Source organism: Chrysochloris asiatica, unplaced genomic scaffold (assembly GCF_000296735.1).
Source record: "Chrysochloris asiatica unplaced genomic scaffold, ChrAsi1.0 scaffold00124, whole genome shotgun sequence".
NCBI classification, from domain to species: domain Eukaryota; kingdom Metazoa; phylum Chordata; class Mammalia; order Afrosoricida; family Chrysochloridae; genus Chrysochloris; species Chrysochloris asiatica.
The window spans coordinates 9,542,425-9,560,403 of record NW_006408642.1 but is presented as its reverse complement, the minus strand read 5'-3'; the positions used below and the strand labels follow the sequence as shown (position 1 = coordinate 9,560,403).

The window sequence follows — 17,979 nt, the reverse complement described above, 5'->3', positions numbered from 1 at the left end:
TACCTGTCTCCTGGTAGATGTTATAGAGACCATATATGTATGTGTAGTTCAGGGTGGGTTTGCCAGGGATGGTATACCTGTCCCCCAACCCCAGGGTAGGGACTGGCCATGCCTCTGGTGACCAGGAGGGCATGGGAACAAGGGAGACTTGCCTTGTTCTGCATTGTGTCGGCAGGTCCCTTTATCAACAGCCTCTAGAAAATGCTCAAGATGGTATAAACAAACTGTGGTACATATACACAATGGTAAAGAATAATGCTGAATATGTGAAATACCTCATAACATGGATGAACCTAGAGCCATTATGCTGAGTGAAAGTAGTCAATCACAAAACAACAAATATTGTATGAGACCACTATTGTAAAAACTCAAGAAAAGGTTTTCATACTAAAAGAAACATTCTTTGATGGTTAGCAGATGTGAAAGGAAAGGAAGAGTAATTCACAGGCTAGAGGGAGACACATGTTAACTTGGGTGATGGGGAAGGCAATATACAAGAAGAGGGATGTTGGCAGGGGAGTGATAAAGGTGAAGACACAGGGAGGTATACAAGGGCTAAATAGTGTTACATACACAACCATGGAACAACAGTGACCTGAGAGTACATAGACAGACACAGGCTGAATGGGGATGGGAAAAAGTGGGGGTGTACCCACAAATAAATTAAGAATTTAAAAGTGGATTTCTGTACATGAGTATTTATTTTTGCTGCAAATACAAAGATACATGTGGTGAATCATACAGTGGAAAAATTTTTGAAAACTTAGAGATTACCAGACTTCTTAAGGCAATGAGTTGTTGGGCCTAGGGCTAAGGACCATTGTCTTAGGGGGGGCAACATGGTCAACTGGCATAACATAGTCTACAAAGACAATGTTCTACATCCTACTTTGGTGAGTTGCATCTGGGATCTTAAAAGCTCACGAATGGCCACCTAAGGTGCAATTAGTCTTGCCCTGTGCAGAGGAAAGAAAAGTGATGAGAATTGAAGATGTTTGGAACATGTGAACATCAGTCTTCACGACTCTGAGACCACAAGATCTAAATGGTACCTGATACCACTACCAACTGCTCTGAAAAGGATCACATTATAAGGTCCCAGATAAGGTGGCAGAAAATGTGGAACAAAACTCAAAATTGTGTTTAAAAAAAAAAAGCCAGGCTTATCAGTCAGAAAGAGATAGGAGGAACTCGAGACTATGACCCTCAACCACCCTTTGGGTCTGAACAAGAACTCACACTCATGGCCTAATTCAGCCAAGCAGTAGATAGGTGGATAAGGGGAGACAACAACATTAGTGGGTATGCTCACCACAGAATGATCATTCAAAATCAAAAGGGCAACATTTACATAAGGACAAAGTTGAGAAGGGACGGGAAGGTGTTGCCTAGAGTATATGATTTACTGAATATAAAACTGATGATCTTGTTTGTAACTCTTCACTCAATTCACAATAAAAAGTTAAATTTTTTTTAAAAAAGCTCAAGATGTCCACACTGTTCCACACCAGTTCACAGTCCGCCCATTTTTTCTCTCTCACTGCTCCTGTTCAGCTTCCTCTTCCAGTTGGCATTGTCTACCTGAGTGTCGTATCCTCTGGTGCTCAGGGCTCCAGGATCACTATCTGCATTTATTTCACTTGGTCCCCTATCTTTTTTTGCAGAGGGTCTGCTTAGCATGTCTGCCTACTCTGTCATCCTACTTGGAAGGCTTGATTTTCCCCCATTTTTCTTTGTTTTTTCCCTTGAGACTTGGAAAGTTCAGCTGTTTTATTTTCTAGTTAATTTACTCAATTTTCTGTTTGTTCACCTCTATTTTATGTGTTTCTCTTGCTTTGTCCAATTCATTTGCTTTACTCTTCTTCAGTTCCGGTCATTTATTTTTTCTCTGTTTTTGTTGTTTTCAATTTCCTTGTTGAGCCTTTTATTTTGTTCCTCAATTTCTTTCCTGATTGCTACTAATTTGTTTTCTGTATATATTTTGTTTTCTTTAAACATATTTAGCACCAGAGTAAAACATTAGCAATTGTTTGCATTAGTCTGGCCTGCATAGGAGAAATTTTACATTGAATTAGTCCTTCTTCTCTTGTAATTTGGTTTGTTTTACTACTTTTAGTTGAGCTTGGGTGATGTTATCTTTTATAGCTTTCACTGTACATTTTGTGTTCTGGGTTTTGTGGGACATGTTTCTGATTGGATGCTCTGCCTGCCAATCAGAAGATCAGAAGAAAAAGATGCAGCACCCTGCCTCCACAAAGAGTCACAGCTCTGGGGACTCTAGGGCACCTGCCCCCAGCCCCTCAGGATTGCTACAATTCATAACTGACCCAGTGGCAGTGACTTAGTAGCTTTTCCTAAGAACCACTAGGGCACTTTTTTTTTTTTTTAAGTTTTTATTCTGAATTATGTGGGTTTACGTGGGAGAACATCAGTTTTACATTCATCCTATTGTAGTTCGTTTTATTGCATTGATTACAATCCCCTCCATGTATCATCAAACAACGAAAGGGTACACTCCACAGGCCTGCCCCACTGGCCATCAGCACACAGCCCTTCTCCCTCCCTGAGTCCAGTGTCTCCATCTCTCCAGGTCATTGTCTCTGCCTCCATTTCTGGCGTCACTGCTTCTCTGGGTAGGGTCCCACATTTCCGCGCTTCTCACTTGATGGCCCCTGAGACCTCCGCTCCAGGACTGCAAAATCAGTCAGTCCCCTCCTTTTGTTACAAAATATATATCTTTACATTTCTGACCCTCACAGTCAGTCCTGATAGCAATTATTCAGTATTGTACCACATGAGACCTATTCACATCTCCTTTCATCAGTCCCACCCAGACAGACTGGATACTACTCAATGGAGATTCTACCTTCCTCCATGCCCTCTGGATCTAGGCTCCCTCTTGAAAGCTTGTAAGCCAGTCACTTCTTGCCTTTGTAGCACCCCCATTATGGGTAGCCAATGTCTAAGTTGCCCAACCCTGTCAAACCTGCATACTGAGGGGCTGGGAGTGATCCTCGCTGTAAAGATTTGTTCCCTCTTTTGAGCTACTTCATTCATAAGCATAGGTAAAGTTCATCAAATTGTAGCAGGTTACTCTCTTTTTCCCTCTTCTTTCTTTTTCTAGTCGAGTTCTGATCATCCAGCCATTGAAGTCAGGTCAAGTAGGTACTGTCTGCAAGTGTGGGTGTTCTCGTGCATCTCCCCTCACTTCTTATCAGCTGGATGCTTTACTCTCCGCTCTAGTCCTCTGTGAGCACGTCACCGCCTGCCTCTGGGCACTTTTATTATTAGGTTTCGCCAATGCTGATTCAGTTCTGGATGCCTTATCTCTAAAATTCAGTACACGTGTGGGAAGGGGGATTTAGCTGGTCACAGACTTTAAGTGGGTCTCAACTTTCTTGAGGTGAAAATGGGGGGCTCTCTCTCTCATTCCCTCATGGACACCCCTTACAGGCTCCCTGGAAGGTAGCAATTTCCCTCTGTGTCACTGTCTGCCCCAAATCTTCTCTTTGCCCTGTGTCTTTAGCATTTCCGCAGTCTGATAAGCCACCGGTCTTGGGCCTCAGCAATATTGAGTAGCACTCTTTGGCAGTGTGATGGTCTCCCTTAACCCAGTCCCAATTGCAAGGCCACTGAATTACCACAGCCAGCTTCCTCAGATCAACTCCCATTCTGTGCACCCAGTTCGGGGTGTTCCCCCATCCTATCTCACGAGTGAGTGCTCATGATGTTAGTGGGTAGGATTTCCCAGCCTCTGAACCTCCCTGCTGCTTCTCTTCCCCAACTTGTGGACTTACCCCGACTCTCTACCACCTCAATTCTCCAGAGTTCTGAGATCACAGTCTATGTGTGTTTTAATTCATTGTTTAGTGGGTTAATTGCTGGCAGAGTAAATGGAAGCATCTACTCACTTCCCCATATAGCTCCACCTCCCTAGATTAGTTTCTATTTGTCAGTCTCATTGAATGCTCACAAAGACCTTGGCTTATATCGCACAATTGGAGAAGAAAGGTTAACCTTTGTATCTTTGAGTTTCTTCTACATGTGAACGGTTCATAAAGCTTGCTTGGGAACTTTCTGTAGGGTGGTGGTTGTTCAACTTAAAGTTATATGTTCATTTTATTAAAGGAGACAGCCTAAGAGTTCCGAGGTGGTGTGTAGAGAGGCATTTTCAGGACTGGAAATATAGATTTGAGACTGCTAATCAGCAGGAGGAAAGGAACACACAGCATACGTGACTGCCACCCCTGCTCGGAAGTGAGCTGACACTGAGTCCACTTGCGTGCGCTTAGGATACATAGGACAGCGATGGAACCAAGAGCTCAAACAGTCTAATCCAGGGCCCACCAACTAGTATCTTCACGGCCTTTAGAATATTTAGTTTATTTGTAAAAATGGGATTAAAACCAGGAATTTATAATATCGTTTTAAGGACTGACTGAGTTAGTCTAAGTAAAAGGCTTAGAGCAGTACATGGCATGCAATAATTGCTAAGTAAGTGTGACCCAATTTAGGACTTCATTGTTCCTTACAATATGCACAAAAGAAAACACTAATTAAGCGACACTTTGTTTTCTCCAACTGAATGGTAAACACACACTATACACAAAACAATTTTAATAAAATACATATACAATTGAAATCATAAAGTAAAATGTTGGTAATCTGAATATGCTGTTCTTTTGAACATAGTAAAGTGAAAATTCCTCTACTTTCAAAGATAAATGAAAAATGAAAAGGTAAATGATAAACTGAAAATAACTGCAATGTATATGATTTGTTGTTGCTGTTGTTAAGTGCAGCCGAGTCGGTTCCGACTCATAGCAACCCTGTATAGGGTTTCTGAGGAGCGGCTGGTGAGTTTGATTGAACCACTGACCTTGCAGTTTAACTTGACCTTGCCGTCCAGTGCTTTATCCCATAGCAAATACTGTTAGTATTAAAAAGTCCAACAAATTTGTAAGGAAAAAAAAAGGAATATATCAAGAGAGAAGGTATATATTAGTTACCAGTAGTAAATGTAAGTAAAATATTGTACTGTTTTTCAATGGTGAAAACTACAAAGAAATAAATTTATAATTGCACTGTTGATTAGCATGCAAGGAAACATACCGTCGATGGAAGTGTGTCCTGGGATGCAAAAAGGACCAAATGAGAACACAAAGCCATTTCCGGTAACAAATTTGGAAAAATATATGTGTAGGTAAAGTCCTATTAAAAAATAAGAAAGGAAAAAAAGTCTGGAAGGAAATAAAACATGTTAATAGCAATTATCTTGGGATAGAAATTTGGGTTATTTTTTTCCCCAAAAGTGTTTTGTTATTTTCTAAGGTTTCTATAATTAATGAGAATCAGGTGGGGAAACAGTTAATCAATTAATGGACGGCGTCCGGTGACTCAGCCATTCCATCAGGTTCAAGTCCCCTTTCATGCGCAGCTGTTTCGGTCCTCTAAGCCGGGAACCTATGAAATAAGGTACTATATGAATTAAGGGCTAATATGCCTGACCTCAATGTTTTATTTTCAAGAGGGAATCCGAGAACGAGGTAGCCTTTGGACGCAAATGGCCAGTTTCCTTCTCTGCTTTCGAGTTTACCTCTTGGTAAACTAGGACAATGTTCTTTTTCATTATCAGTAGGAGGGTAGGGAAGGAATGTTAAAACCGCAGCCTTGCCACACCACTCTTCCAGATATGCTTCCCCAAATGTACCCTATCCAATTTATGGAAGCTCCTACGTGATTAACAAAACACTTTGAATGTACAAACCACTAGAGGCAAAACCGGATTCCAAATATAGCTAAAAGGACTGTATTTCGGCAAAGCAATATTAAAATTTATGTATTTAACCTTCACAATGTATTCATCAAGGACCTTTGCAGATCAGGTCAAATATGGTAAAAAGCACGTCTCGAGCCAGCCAGGAGTCGAACCTAGAATCTTCTGATCCGTAGTCAGACGCGTTATCCATTGCGCCACTGGCCCCGCACTGTTCAGGGGTTCACTACAAGGGCTTATTACCACTTACGCAGTTTTACGCAGCCTCAATAAATGGTCACACGACAGCGTTCCATTTCTGACAGTGCACGGAGCACAGCAATTCTCGATGCCCTACCTTTCTTCCGCAGTAGCGTTCCGCCAATCTGCAGAGGCGACGTCACGGCGCCATTTGGCGCGCCCCAATCCGTTGCGTCGGAAAGCGTCGCTTTGCGTTGGCTGTCTCGCACACAAAATTTGTCCGCCGCTGTCTTCCGTTCTCCCGCAACCCGGGGAGAGGAAGAGAGGTGGGACCAGACTGAGCGCTGCAACCTTCGTGCCGGGGTGACCAGTAACGCCGTAGCCGAGGTGGCGGCGTGGGGCGGGGCAGGTCGAGACCGGAGGAAGGAGGTGGTAGTGCAGGATGGCGGCGACAACCTATGAGCATCTGAAGCTGTGAGTTCCGTGGGCTGTGGACGGTTGACACGGAGCATTAGGGGTGGCAGGCGGGGCGGGACGGCAGGTGCTTGTGGCCGGGCTCCGGGAGAGCTCCTGGGCCCGGGGCGGAGGGTTGGTGTAGGAGTCCTGGTCCTCACCTTCCTGCCCGACTCGGCCTCCCCGAGGCCCGGACCAAAGTGACGGCCTCACCGGCCTTTCTCCGCCCTGTTCGGCCTCGGTGTCTGCGGCGAAAGAGAACGGAGCCCAGGGCTCCTCCCCACTTTTCTGAGAGATGCAGGCGGCTACGTTTATTTGGATGGCTTGCTAGAGAAAGAGCGAAGTTGTTTCTTGTTTAATGAAACCGTAGCAGCACTTGGGAGTCCCCAAGTCAGAGAACCTGCCTGTCACATTCTTATCTAAGCATCGACCAGCTTTTAGGATGTAGAAACAATATAAAGCACACTCTCTTGTCCTGAAGAGCGTAACACTATTTCCTTTGCTTTAAATCTTTCTCAGCTGCAGCACAAAGCAGGTTCCTAAGGCCGTGTTGATAGCCAGAAGTACTTTCTAGAATCACGGCTCTGTTGATTGGCTTTTCCGTAAAGCCAAGTCCCTGAGACTTTGAGAAACAGCCCTGGTTCTGAGTTGTTAAAAGAGGTTTTGAGGACTTTTGGTTGGTCCTGCATAAATAAAAACATGCGTTCCCCTTAGCGTTACCACCAGCCCCAACACTTTCTTGTCTATGCTTTAAGCAAATCTTTGGTATAGCTTTGTTTTTACTCAATTCTGCGTGTTTAATGCTTCATTTGCACGTAGGATGGTTGAAAATCCGGGTACTGTAATCTGGTAATGCCTTTGGCGGCAGCAGCAAATAAAATTTCTGAGAAGCAGATCTATCACTGAACAAGTTAAAATATCTTGGTACGTTGGTGTCACATTTCCTTTGCAGAGAAATGAGAACATTAAAACGTTGTTTAAGTACTTCCTTATGCTTCCCCAGAAACCCAAGCTCACTAGTCACTTTCTGGAAGTTTCAGTGTCAGGTTAGGGCTATAAAGTTGGAAGATAAGTTGTCTGCTTGACGCTAGGTACTTTGCAGAAGAGATGATGATTACTTTATCATTGGTCCACTCTTTACTGTAATTTCCTCTGAGAACTCCAACTGCACGCGTCTCTCCACATTTTCCCTTTGCCAGATGATCACCTTGTTGGTGAAGGAGTGACTAAGGTATTGGCAGGGCCAGTGTCACGTGTGTTCTGCTGGGTAACTAGGTTATTGTTGATCTGATAGCTGCTGAAGAGTTAGCCGGATTCTATACCACAGCTCAAGTGTATTGAAGCAACACAGAGCCTTGGCTTGATGCAGCTTGGCGTTAGGTTACATACAGAATGCACTTTGGTCTTTGTCACACTTGAGAATTCTAATTGTTTTTGAAACGGTCAGGACACTAAATTTTACCGGTCCAGACCTCAAAAAAAAAAAAAAGAACAAAATGCTCTGTATCCATAAAAGAGGAAAATTTGGCCCTTAAGTGGTTAGGATGATGCCTTTATATTGATCTTTCTGAGAAGTGGAAGATTTGTTTGGGTGGAAAAAATAAACTGGGTCAAGTGAAAGTCATTGTCTAATTTGTCAGATCTTTACTCTGTTCCGCTGAATTTTTAATGAGGGTTTTTTAAATGGGATACCACCTTTTTTTTTTTTTTAACAACTTTGTTTTTCTTTAGGGGTTTGTGAGTTGAAGAAGTCATCTCTGAGTTGGGGGGTTTTCTTAGTCTTTCCTTTCGGCTCTTGTTTTAAGTCCCTTGTTCAAGGTTTTTAGATGTGGCCTTTGAAATAAGGAACATTTTTTTGGATGCATTTCGAGGTGGGCATGGTTTCTGATGGAGACATAAACACTTTTGAAAATGTGCCTACAGATATGTTTTAAGAGAAATTCACACCAAAGATATTTTATTATGAAAGTATTGCTTCTGGGTTTGTTTAAATGTTGAGGTATTGGGGGTTTTAAGTAGTTTGTTGTACTTATCCCATCTTTTCCTCAGTTCACCTGTGCCTTTCTAGGAGGTTCACCTGCCTACACATCCCATTCCAAACCCAGCCCACTGCCAGTGAGGCAATCCCAATCCATAGTAAGCCGATAGAACACAGCTGAACTGCTTCACAGGGTTTCCAAGGCTGTAAATTGTTAAGGAAGCCGTCTGCCTCATCTTGCAAAGAGCCTGGTGGTCTTGAACCTTTCAGTTAGCAGCCTACCACTTAAGCTAATGTGCCATCCTATTTCCAGTCTCTGGTAGCGTAGTGGTTACGAATTGGGCTGCGAACCTTAAGATCAGCAGTTCGAAACTACCAGCTGTTTTGTGGGAGAAAGATGAGTCTTTCTGCTCCTGTAAAGATTTACAGCCTCGGAAACCCTGTACAGGGTCTCTATGAGTCGGAAGCGACTCCACGGCATTTAACAACAACATTCAGAGACCCTTTCCCTTTCTCCTCTCTGCACATGTCAAGTCACCTCCACAGTGCAGGTGAGAGGCCTCAGGTTTTTAAATTCTCAAGGCAGGCTTGGATTCAAATCCTGACCTTGCTATTTGCTTTGTGGCTGTAAGCATGCTAGTGAACCTCTCTGAATTTGTTTTTCGTCTGTAAAGTGGGAATCTTAATACTTCACAGGGTTATTGTTGTAAGGATTAAACGAGAATGCACGTGAAAATACCTAGTGTACACAGCTAACCTCTTCTGAGCTTATTTCTTTCCATATCATGCCCTTCTTTGATCTCCTATAACAGATTTTAAAAACTCGAATGTCAGTTAATTCAAAATGAGATATTACTGCCACAGACACTAGACACCCTGATTCCATATCACTGTCACATTCTGTCTCCTAGGATTGATTCACAGTGTGTTTCCTGTCTTACAAGGAGCTCTCTGGGAGCCCTGGTAGTGTAGTGGGTTACATGTTGGGTTGTACATAGCTGCAAGGTTAGCGGTGTAAATTTACCAGCCGCTCATTGGGAGAAAGATGAGGCTTTCTGCTTCCTTGTTGCACCCTCAGTATCCCTATGCAGGGTTGCTATGGATCAGAGTCACCTCGATGACAGTGGGTTTTTGATTTTACTGTCTCTTGGACAAGAGGACTGAAAACTAGAATAATCAGCCCATAGTACTATTTGAAGCGCTCACTTTACCACATCGAATTGATGAAATCAGTATGCTTTGCTTCTCCAGCCACATTGCAAATCTCTAGAACATATTAGGAACATCTACACATTTAGCGTGATTTTCCTGGCCCTCTAAATTCCTAGCAGCTCTTCAGTGAGTCACCTGAGTAATTGAAAAAAAAAATTTAAATACAGAAAATTACTGGCACTTCAAAAAGAAAGCAGTCTGGGGTAATTTGGATTGTATACTTTTGAAGCAGCCGCAACTTGTGCTATTTTACGTATATTGAGAGTGGCTTCCGAAAGTTCTTTGGAAAATGTAATTAAAAGAGAATGGAAGTTTTCCATGAAGTTCCCTCATATTTTCCCAATGACTCTGTGAGGTCACAGGTTGGTGTATATCCTCTATGGTTGCTGAGTACATCTAATAATTGCCCTTGGCCACCTAGGTCACTAAGCCAAGTCATGACAGAGCTGGCCCAGAGTCTGGTGAACTTGCAGTTGTGCTGCAGGGTTCTGGTTACGTCTTTTCTCTTCTGAGGTTGCTCTCCGTCCTCCGACATGCCACATAGCCAAAAGAATTGCTTACCGTTGAATACTGTTGACATGTGCATATGGGTTTTGTTTGTTTTTTTTTAATTTTTTTAAAGGTTTTTATTGTGGATTGAGTAAAAGTTTACAGGGCACATCATCAGTTTCACAGTCAACAATTCATATAACTTGTTTCATTACATTGATTATAATCCCCTCCATTTACCTTCAGTTAAAAGTATTTCTCTTTATCCACTTTAGATTTTTTTTTTAAAAAAACACACAAACAAAAAAACCCACTCAGGCATATATCATAAATTACATCTCCAAAGGGCACATTCTGCAAGTCTGCTCCTGGCCACCAGTTCTTAGTCCTTCTCTTCTTAGTTGATGAATCTAGAGTCCTCAGCCGCTCCCCCTCTCCATGCCCCCATCTCTACCTCCATCTCTGGTGCTGCTGCTTCTCTGGATTGCATATGGGTTTTTGATAGAGAAAACAGGCATTGATTTGTTCAGCATTTTAAAGTCAGGCCTTTTAAGCTTCTTTTAAGTGCTAAATGCCTTCCGTTTGAGGCTCCTTTTTTGCCTTTGAAGTCATTTACGTAAGCATGGATATGCTGGTAAATTTGGAATTGAAGAACAAGTAAAATTGCTGTATTGGAAAAATTTTGAATGTTTTTCTTTCTTTGGAAAGGACAGCTGAAATGTAGGTAGAAGGCTGGCAATTCTTTAGATACTGAATCAGACTGCAGCTTGCCTCTGAAGTGGTCTTGTTCCCTCAGAAAGTTACCTTTCTTCTTGAAAAGACTTCATAGCTGTAAGATCAGGGAACCGATGTGATAACAACCCATGGAGCAGATACAAGCTAAACTACATTGGGATCTGAAGACATCATATGGACTCTGTCCAGTACAAAGAACATTCACATTATTCTCACAGCTCTTTGTGCCTCCATTCTTTTACCAGCATGGTAAAAGGGTGTACAAAGCTAAGATTTCCTTATGACTTTGGACACACATCCTACAGGGTTTCTATCTAATTCGTTATGGTTGGAGACTTGAGTAGCTGTTCAAGTGCTGCACTGGGGTAAGAGGTGGTATGCTAACTGAAAGACTGGTCGCTGGACCCCATGAGCCACTCTCAGGAGAAGGATGAGGCTGTTGTGTGGTCCTGGAAAGATTTACAGCCTTAGAAATCCTGTGGGACAGTTCGGCTGTGTTCCTTTAGGGTCTCGCTGAATTGGAATCACCTCAGTGGCGGTGGGGTTTTTGTTGAGAGACTTTGGTGCGCGGTTCTTGTTGGAGAGCCAAGGTTGGTAATAGGTTGTGTGAGGAAGCTGGGTGTGCTTTAAATGTAGAACCAGTCCTGGTGGTTGTGTGCCCTTCTTAAGGTTGTTAGGACAGGTGGGATACAGCTGACTGAGCATCAGAGAATGCTGGCTGATAAAAGAGCACTCTCTGGGGGACCTGGGGCTCAGGAAGCTAAGACTGTGCTATGATCGGGTGTAGTTTAGACCAGGTCCTGTGAAGAAGTCTCATCTTTGGAGAGAAGGTGTCTTTAGGGTGTGCAAGGAATAGGAAGCCTCATGTCTTGAAGTGAGTGAAACCTTGGGATTCTGAGGCAGAAGCCAGCTAGGGTCAGGGTGTTGGTGGTGGTAGTGTGCCGTGGATGTTGGTTACAACTCATAGTGACCCTGTATAGGGTTTCTGAGGCTGTAAATCTTCATGGGAGCAGAAAGATGAGGCTTTCTCCCGGGAACAGCTGGTAGTTTTGAACTGCTGATCTTGAGGTTAGCAGCCCGACTTGTAACCGCTACGATTCCAGAGCTCCTTAGGGTCAGGGTAGGTCCCTAGTTAACTGCAAAGGCCCTGAGGAGGGGCTCAGTATGAAGGGGAGACTGCAGGAGGAGGAGTGGGAACGCCTCTGGGTAGACTGGTGTAGTTGGTTCGGAGGACCCTTTTGCTTGACAAACCTAGTGAAATTCTAAGCCTATATGTTTTCAACCAGAGGTATGTTAAATTTCATCTTTGAGACCTTGATTAAGTTTTTAGTTTAAGATCTTTGAGGGAATTCATTTTTGCTACAGTTTTGTGACTTGACTATCACCATTTTCCTGTGCAAATAACAATTATTTTGAACTGAGTTAGAGTGTGAATTGAAAAGCTTTTGAAAAGGTCAGTTGTTGCCTGACTGTGTTTTGAATGTTACGTGAGGAAAGGTGTTTTTAGATACTGGAATATCATAATGCCAATAACGAAAGAACATAGAATTGTAGTGTCTGATAAAACAAATTACATAGAATGCTTTTCTTAAAATTTAACAAACTTAATGAGAACATAAGGAGCTCTGGTAGCATAGTGGTTACAAATTGGGCTGCGAACCTCAGGGACAGCAGTTCAAAACTACCAGCTGTTCCACAGGAGAAGATAAGGCTTTCTGCTCCTGTAAAGATTTACAGCCTCGGAAACCCTGTACAGGGTCGCTATGAGTCGGAACCAACTCCATGGTACATAACAACAACAACAACAACCAGAACATACTGCCACCAAAGTGATTCCAGTTCATAGTGACCTAAGGCTATGAATCTCTACAGAGCAGAAAGCCTTGTTTTTCTCCTGCTGAGCGGCTGATAAGATACAAACTGTTGCCCTTGCGATTAGCAGCCTAACATGGAACTCACTTCGCCATCAGGCCTCCTTAAAATCTAACAAGGGTAGTTAAAAAAAAATTCCTTCTTAAGAGCTGTTGATTTCTCAGATGGCTGTACATTTAAATGTATTTAAACTAAGTAGAATATTCAGAATTGCACTTGCTGTTTCAGTATTTTTACCCTCTATAATTTCTTTCTTTCTTTCTTTTTTTTTTTAAAACTCTGTAATTGGGCAATAATCCTTAAAAGCAGAATAGTCAACTAAGCAAAAGTTGTTAAAACAGGAAGCGATTGTTATTTAAATATTAGGTTATTTTGTTATTTCTCCTAAACTACGCATCATCATAACAGCAGCTAGTAACTTGGTAGTGTTCTTCTTCAGCTAAATTGTTGTTGTTATGTGCTGTGGAGTCGATTCTGACTCACAGCGACCCTGTATAGGGTTTCTGAGGCTGTAAATCTTTACGGGAGCAGAAAGCCTGATCTGTCTCCCGCGGAACAGCTGGCAGTTTCGAACTGCTGACCCGGAGGTTAGCAGCCTGTTTCATAACCACTACGTTACCTATCTGGTCACCTCCACAGATAGTTTATATAAAAAGAGAAGCCCTTTTTAATAAACAGTATGATTTTATATCTTAAATTTTTATATCAACAGTATAATTAAGGTCCAAATAATCTTCTGGGATGTGTCTCTTTGTTTTAACTTCTGAAACTCATTTGAAAAAGGAAGTAATAGAATAGAGTTTTATGGACTACAGGGGCATCACAGAAATAAGGACTATTTTTCTTGCAAAAGGGAAAGAATATTATCCTAGATGGAGAATTGTATGCTGAGCAACTTTTCTATGATCATTGAGTCTGTCTTTGGTTTCCATCAGGTTCATCAGTTTCCGTGTGCTTATTACACTGAGAACTCAATTTAGCCATGTTGAGGCTTACAAGTTTTGAAAACCTCTGGTAACACATGGCTTTGATGATACTTTGTAGACTTTCTAATCAGAGGGAATGGCCACTTCCTCTGTTACCTCTTACATTAGTTACAGTGTAACTTCCAGTCCACTTCAAAAGTTTTGACCTGCCAAGATCTTTCATTAATAAGGAGAATGGAAAACAATTTTAAAATTCTATTTTCTCTCACACAGCATAAGAAAACGTTAGTTAAGGACCATATTAAAAATAGCTTCATGACAAAACATAATTGCATTCTCTCAGAAAATTGATTGAGCTTCTGCTCTTGGCTTGGGAAATAGCAAGAAGTGTGGTGTAAGTACCTGAGTCTTTTGCCTGCGGAGACTTGGTGGCCTGTTTGTTGCTGTTGTTGTTAAGGCCGTTCCGACTCATAGCAACCTTGGACAGGGTTTCCGAGGAGTGAAAGGTAGTTTTGAGCTGTCACCTTGCAGTCTAGTGCTTATACTATAGTGACATCAGTTCGGCTCCTACTCATAGCAACCCTGTGCACAACAGAACAAAACAATGCCCAGTTCTGTGCCGGCCTCACAACTGTTGTTACACTTGAGCCCATTGGTACTGTGTCATATTATCTCAGCATGTCCTTCTCCGGGAGTGGTCCCTCCTGAAAACAAGTCTGAAATATGAGAGGAAGTTTGGCCCTCCTGCCTTTTAATGACATCTTTCTTGCAGTCTATGATACTTTCAGTGTTCTTCACCAGCACAATAATTCAAATGTCTCAATTCTTCCAAGGTCTTCCCTTATTCATTGTCCAGCTTTCACATGCATATGAGGCAAGTGTAAACACCATGGCTTAGATCTGGTGCACCTTGGTCCTCAAACTGCTGTCTTTGCTATTAAACACTTTAAAGAGTGTTTGGAGTGACATCGTGCTCTTTAACACTTTAAAACACATTTGCCTGATGCAAATACATCTTTTGGTTTCTTGACTGCTGCTTCCTTGGGTATTGATTGTGGATCTATTAAAATGAAATCCTTGATAACTTCAGTCTTTTCTCTGTTAATCATTATGTTGTTTGTTGGTCTAGTATCGAGGACTTTGTTTTCTTGATGTTGAAGAATCAAATCAAATCAAAGTTGTGTCATCTTCATACTTGTATTGCAGATTGTTAACAGGTGTCCTCCAATCCTGATGCATGTTCACTTGTGTTATCAAAATAGCTTGGTGCTAGTACCGGCAGCTTAGATTCTAGCAGTATCTCTCTGAGAGGGACGTTGAAGGCAAGGCTCCTGAACTTTCTGGCTGCAAATCTCTATCTTGAGCCTTAATTACTCTTATTTTTGTGTTTTGTTATTTTCAGATTTTTTTTTAAACTTTAAAATATATATCTAAGGTTTTTTAAACTAATAGTAGACAAAACTAAAAAAGCAAGACACTCATCTGTGCTCCCAAACCCCATACCTTAGAAGCATCTACTTTCAATTTTTTAAAGCAATTTTTCTAATACTTCATATTTCTAAACAGTATGCTTATACTGCTATATCTTGATTTCAGCTGAAGCCTTCGTATTTTAGAAGATGAGGCATTTTTAGAACTCTTTTTTTTCCTCCTAATATAGAAAAATATTCAGTGGCCATACTTTTATGGTTATGTAGGCATATTTCAAGGAAAACTACATAGTATAATACTACATTGTCTTACAGAAACATGTTTTCTCTGGAGTTAAAAGTGCTTTGGTTCTATTTTCTAAATTTTCTTTTTTTTTTTAAATGTACCTTGTACCTGTCACTAATTTGAGGAGCCCTGGTAGTGCAGTGTTTAAGTGCTCAGCTGTTCATTGAAAGGTCAGTTGTTCAAACCCACCAGCCACTCTGTGGGAGGAAATCAGCTTCTGTAGATTGTTGTGGTAAAGTGCCTTCAAGTCAGTTCCTACTCATAGCGACCTTGAATAGGGTTTCCAAGGAACAGCTGGTGGGTTTGTACCACTGACGTGACTGACCTGTGTTTCACAGTCCACACTAGGAGTCCAGTGACAGCATTGGCAGTGTTGGAAACAGTTCTCCTGTCCTGTCGGGTTGCTAGGAGTTGGATTTCTTGTTTTCGCTTAATTCATTTAAAGACAGTAAGGGTGTGTATCGGAGTCCTGCTGTGGCACCGTGGATTAATGCGCCAGACTGCAAAGCCGTTTGAACTGAAAGGTCGGCGATTCAAGCTCACCAGTTGCTCCTCGGAACTCCTATACAGGGTCACTATGGGTTGGAACTGACTCGACGGCACTTCACAACAAACAAGGGTGTGTATCAGGGTTGTATTCTTCCACCATACTTAATTTGTATGCTGAGCAAATTTGAGAAGGTAGACTATATGAGAAATAAAGTGGCTTCAGGATTGAAGGAAGGCTCATTGACAATCTGCAATATGCAGATGAACATAAACTTGCTGCTGAAGAGAATTTGGAGCATTTATAAAATGCAAAGATGTCACTCTGAGAATTGATATATTTAAATTATCAAATTCAAATTTCATTGTTGACAAAGAATATCGAATACACTGTGGACTGCCAGAAAAACAGATCTATTTTGGAATCAGTACAATCAGAGTTCTTAGAAACGAGAATGGTGAGACTTCATCTCACATGTTTTGGGCATGTGATCAGGAACACCCCGTCACTGGAGAAAGATACCAGTGGATGGTCAGCAAAAAAGAGGAAGACCCTCCCTCAGTGAGCTGGATTGACACAGTGACAATGGTCTCAACGAGAGCGAGCAGCGATTGTGAGGAGGATGCTGGAGCAGGCCGGGTTTCCTTCTGTTCTAGATAGGAATCAGAATGGCCCGCCTTGGTCATCAGCACACAGCCCCTCTCCCTCTCTGCTCAAACTGGTCAGTTGCCTACCAGTTCATTTTCTTTTTTTAAGCTTTCATTGAAACCCCCCCCCTTTTTTTTTTTAAAGTAATGAATTAATAATGCATATAGTAACATGAATGGCTCTCAAAATAAATATCTTGAATTTAAAAGCCAGGCAGAAAGAAAATATATTCTATATTTGAATATAATGTTAAGTGTCGTCGAGTCAACTGGCCCATAGCAGTCCTGTTTAGGGTTTCTGAGGAGCAGCTGGTGGATTTGAACCGCTAGCATTGCAGTTCAAACTGACCTTGTGGTCCAGTGCATTATCTTGCAGTGCCACACCAGGACTCATATTATCTATAATACTAGTTACTAAATAATAAGTAACACATTTATCTGGAGAAGTAAATTGTGGTAAGTCTGTCCCTCAGAAAAGAACTGTGAATACAGAAAAGACTGTGGGCCTCTGAGCAATGTGAGGAAGATGACTGTAATAAAATCTATGTACTTGAAAGACTGACAGGAAAACTCAGAAACAATACTGACAATCCAACTGACTACTACAAGAACAAGCAAGTTGCTCACCCAAGAGACAGCAAGGTAAGTGGTCAGGTCCCCTCAGGGCAAACTCCCTTCCAAGACTAAAACTCAATGGGAATACATGAGCAGACATACGCTCTGATTGGTGACCATGTTCGTCACCGATAAGGGAAAGTGAAGGAAAAACAGCATTGAAGCTGTGAGCTAAGTCCTACCACGTTCAATAGACTACTGTGAACCCGGGTGGAGACCTGGTTGGCCAGCAGTATGGCAAGACTTGGGGACTCCTGGGCCCAGAGGACTAGAGTGGACAGTAAAGCGTCCAGCTGATAAGAAGAGAGGGGCATATGCATAAGAACACCCACACTTGCAGATAATACCCACTTGACCTGGCTTCAGTGGCTGGACAATCAGAACTCAACTAGAAGAAGAAAGAAGAGGGGAAAAAAAAGAGTAATCTGATTAACAGTTTGATGAACTTGACCCTGACCTGTGGATGCAGTAGCTCAAAGAGGGAACAAAACTTTATAGCAAGGATCATTCGCACCCCCTCGATAACACAGAGTAGACAGGCATGAGCAACTTAGACACTGGCTACCCAAAATTGGGGCGCGGGGGGGTGGTACCTACAAAGGCAAGAATGGAGTTTTGGTAGCGTAGTGGTTAAGAATTGGTCTGCGAGCCTCAAGATCAGCAGTTCGAAACTACCAGCTGTCTGCAGGAGAAAGATGAGGCTTTCTGCTCTCGTAAAGATTTACAGCTTCAGAAACCCTATACAGGGACGCTATGAGTCAGAACCAACTCCACGGCACATAACCACTACTACCACCACAAACGGGCTGCGAACCTCCAGGTCAGCAGTTCGAAACTACTAGCTGCTCCACGGGAGAAAGAGGAGGCTTTCTGCTCCTGTAAAGATATACAGC

The 17,979-nt window shown here is 42.2% G+C and overlaps 1 protein-coding gene and 1 non-coding gene across 2 annotated transcripts in view; one reads left to right on the top strand and one right to left on the bottom strand.

Moving 5' to 3' along the window:
- Positions 1 to 5,910: 5,910 nt before the first annotated feature.
- TRNAR-ACG lies at positions 5,911 to 5,983 on the bottom strand. The gene has a single exon. It is a non-coding gene; the product is annotated as a tRNA-Arg (tRNA).
- Positions 5,984 to 6,290: 307 nt separating this feature from the next.
- Positions 6,291 to 17,979, top strand: part of SACM1L (SAC1 suppressor of actin mutations 1-like (yeast)) — an 81,485-nt gene continuing 69,796 nt past the window's right edge. Inside the window, exon 1 of the mRNA XM_006868822.1 lies at positions 6,291 to 6,430. Within this exon, the coding sequence (XP_006868884.1) occupies positions 6,399 to 6,430 (32 nt within the window). The 5' untranslated portion in view covers positions 6,291 to 6,398. The remainder of the gene's footprint in view (positions 6,431 to 17,979) is intronic.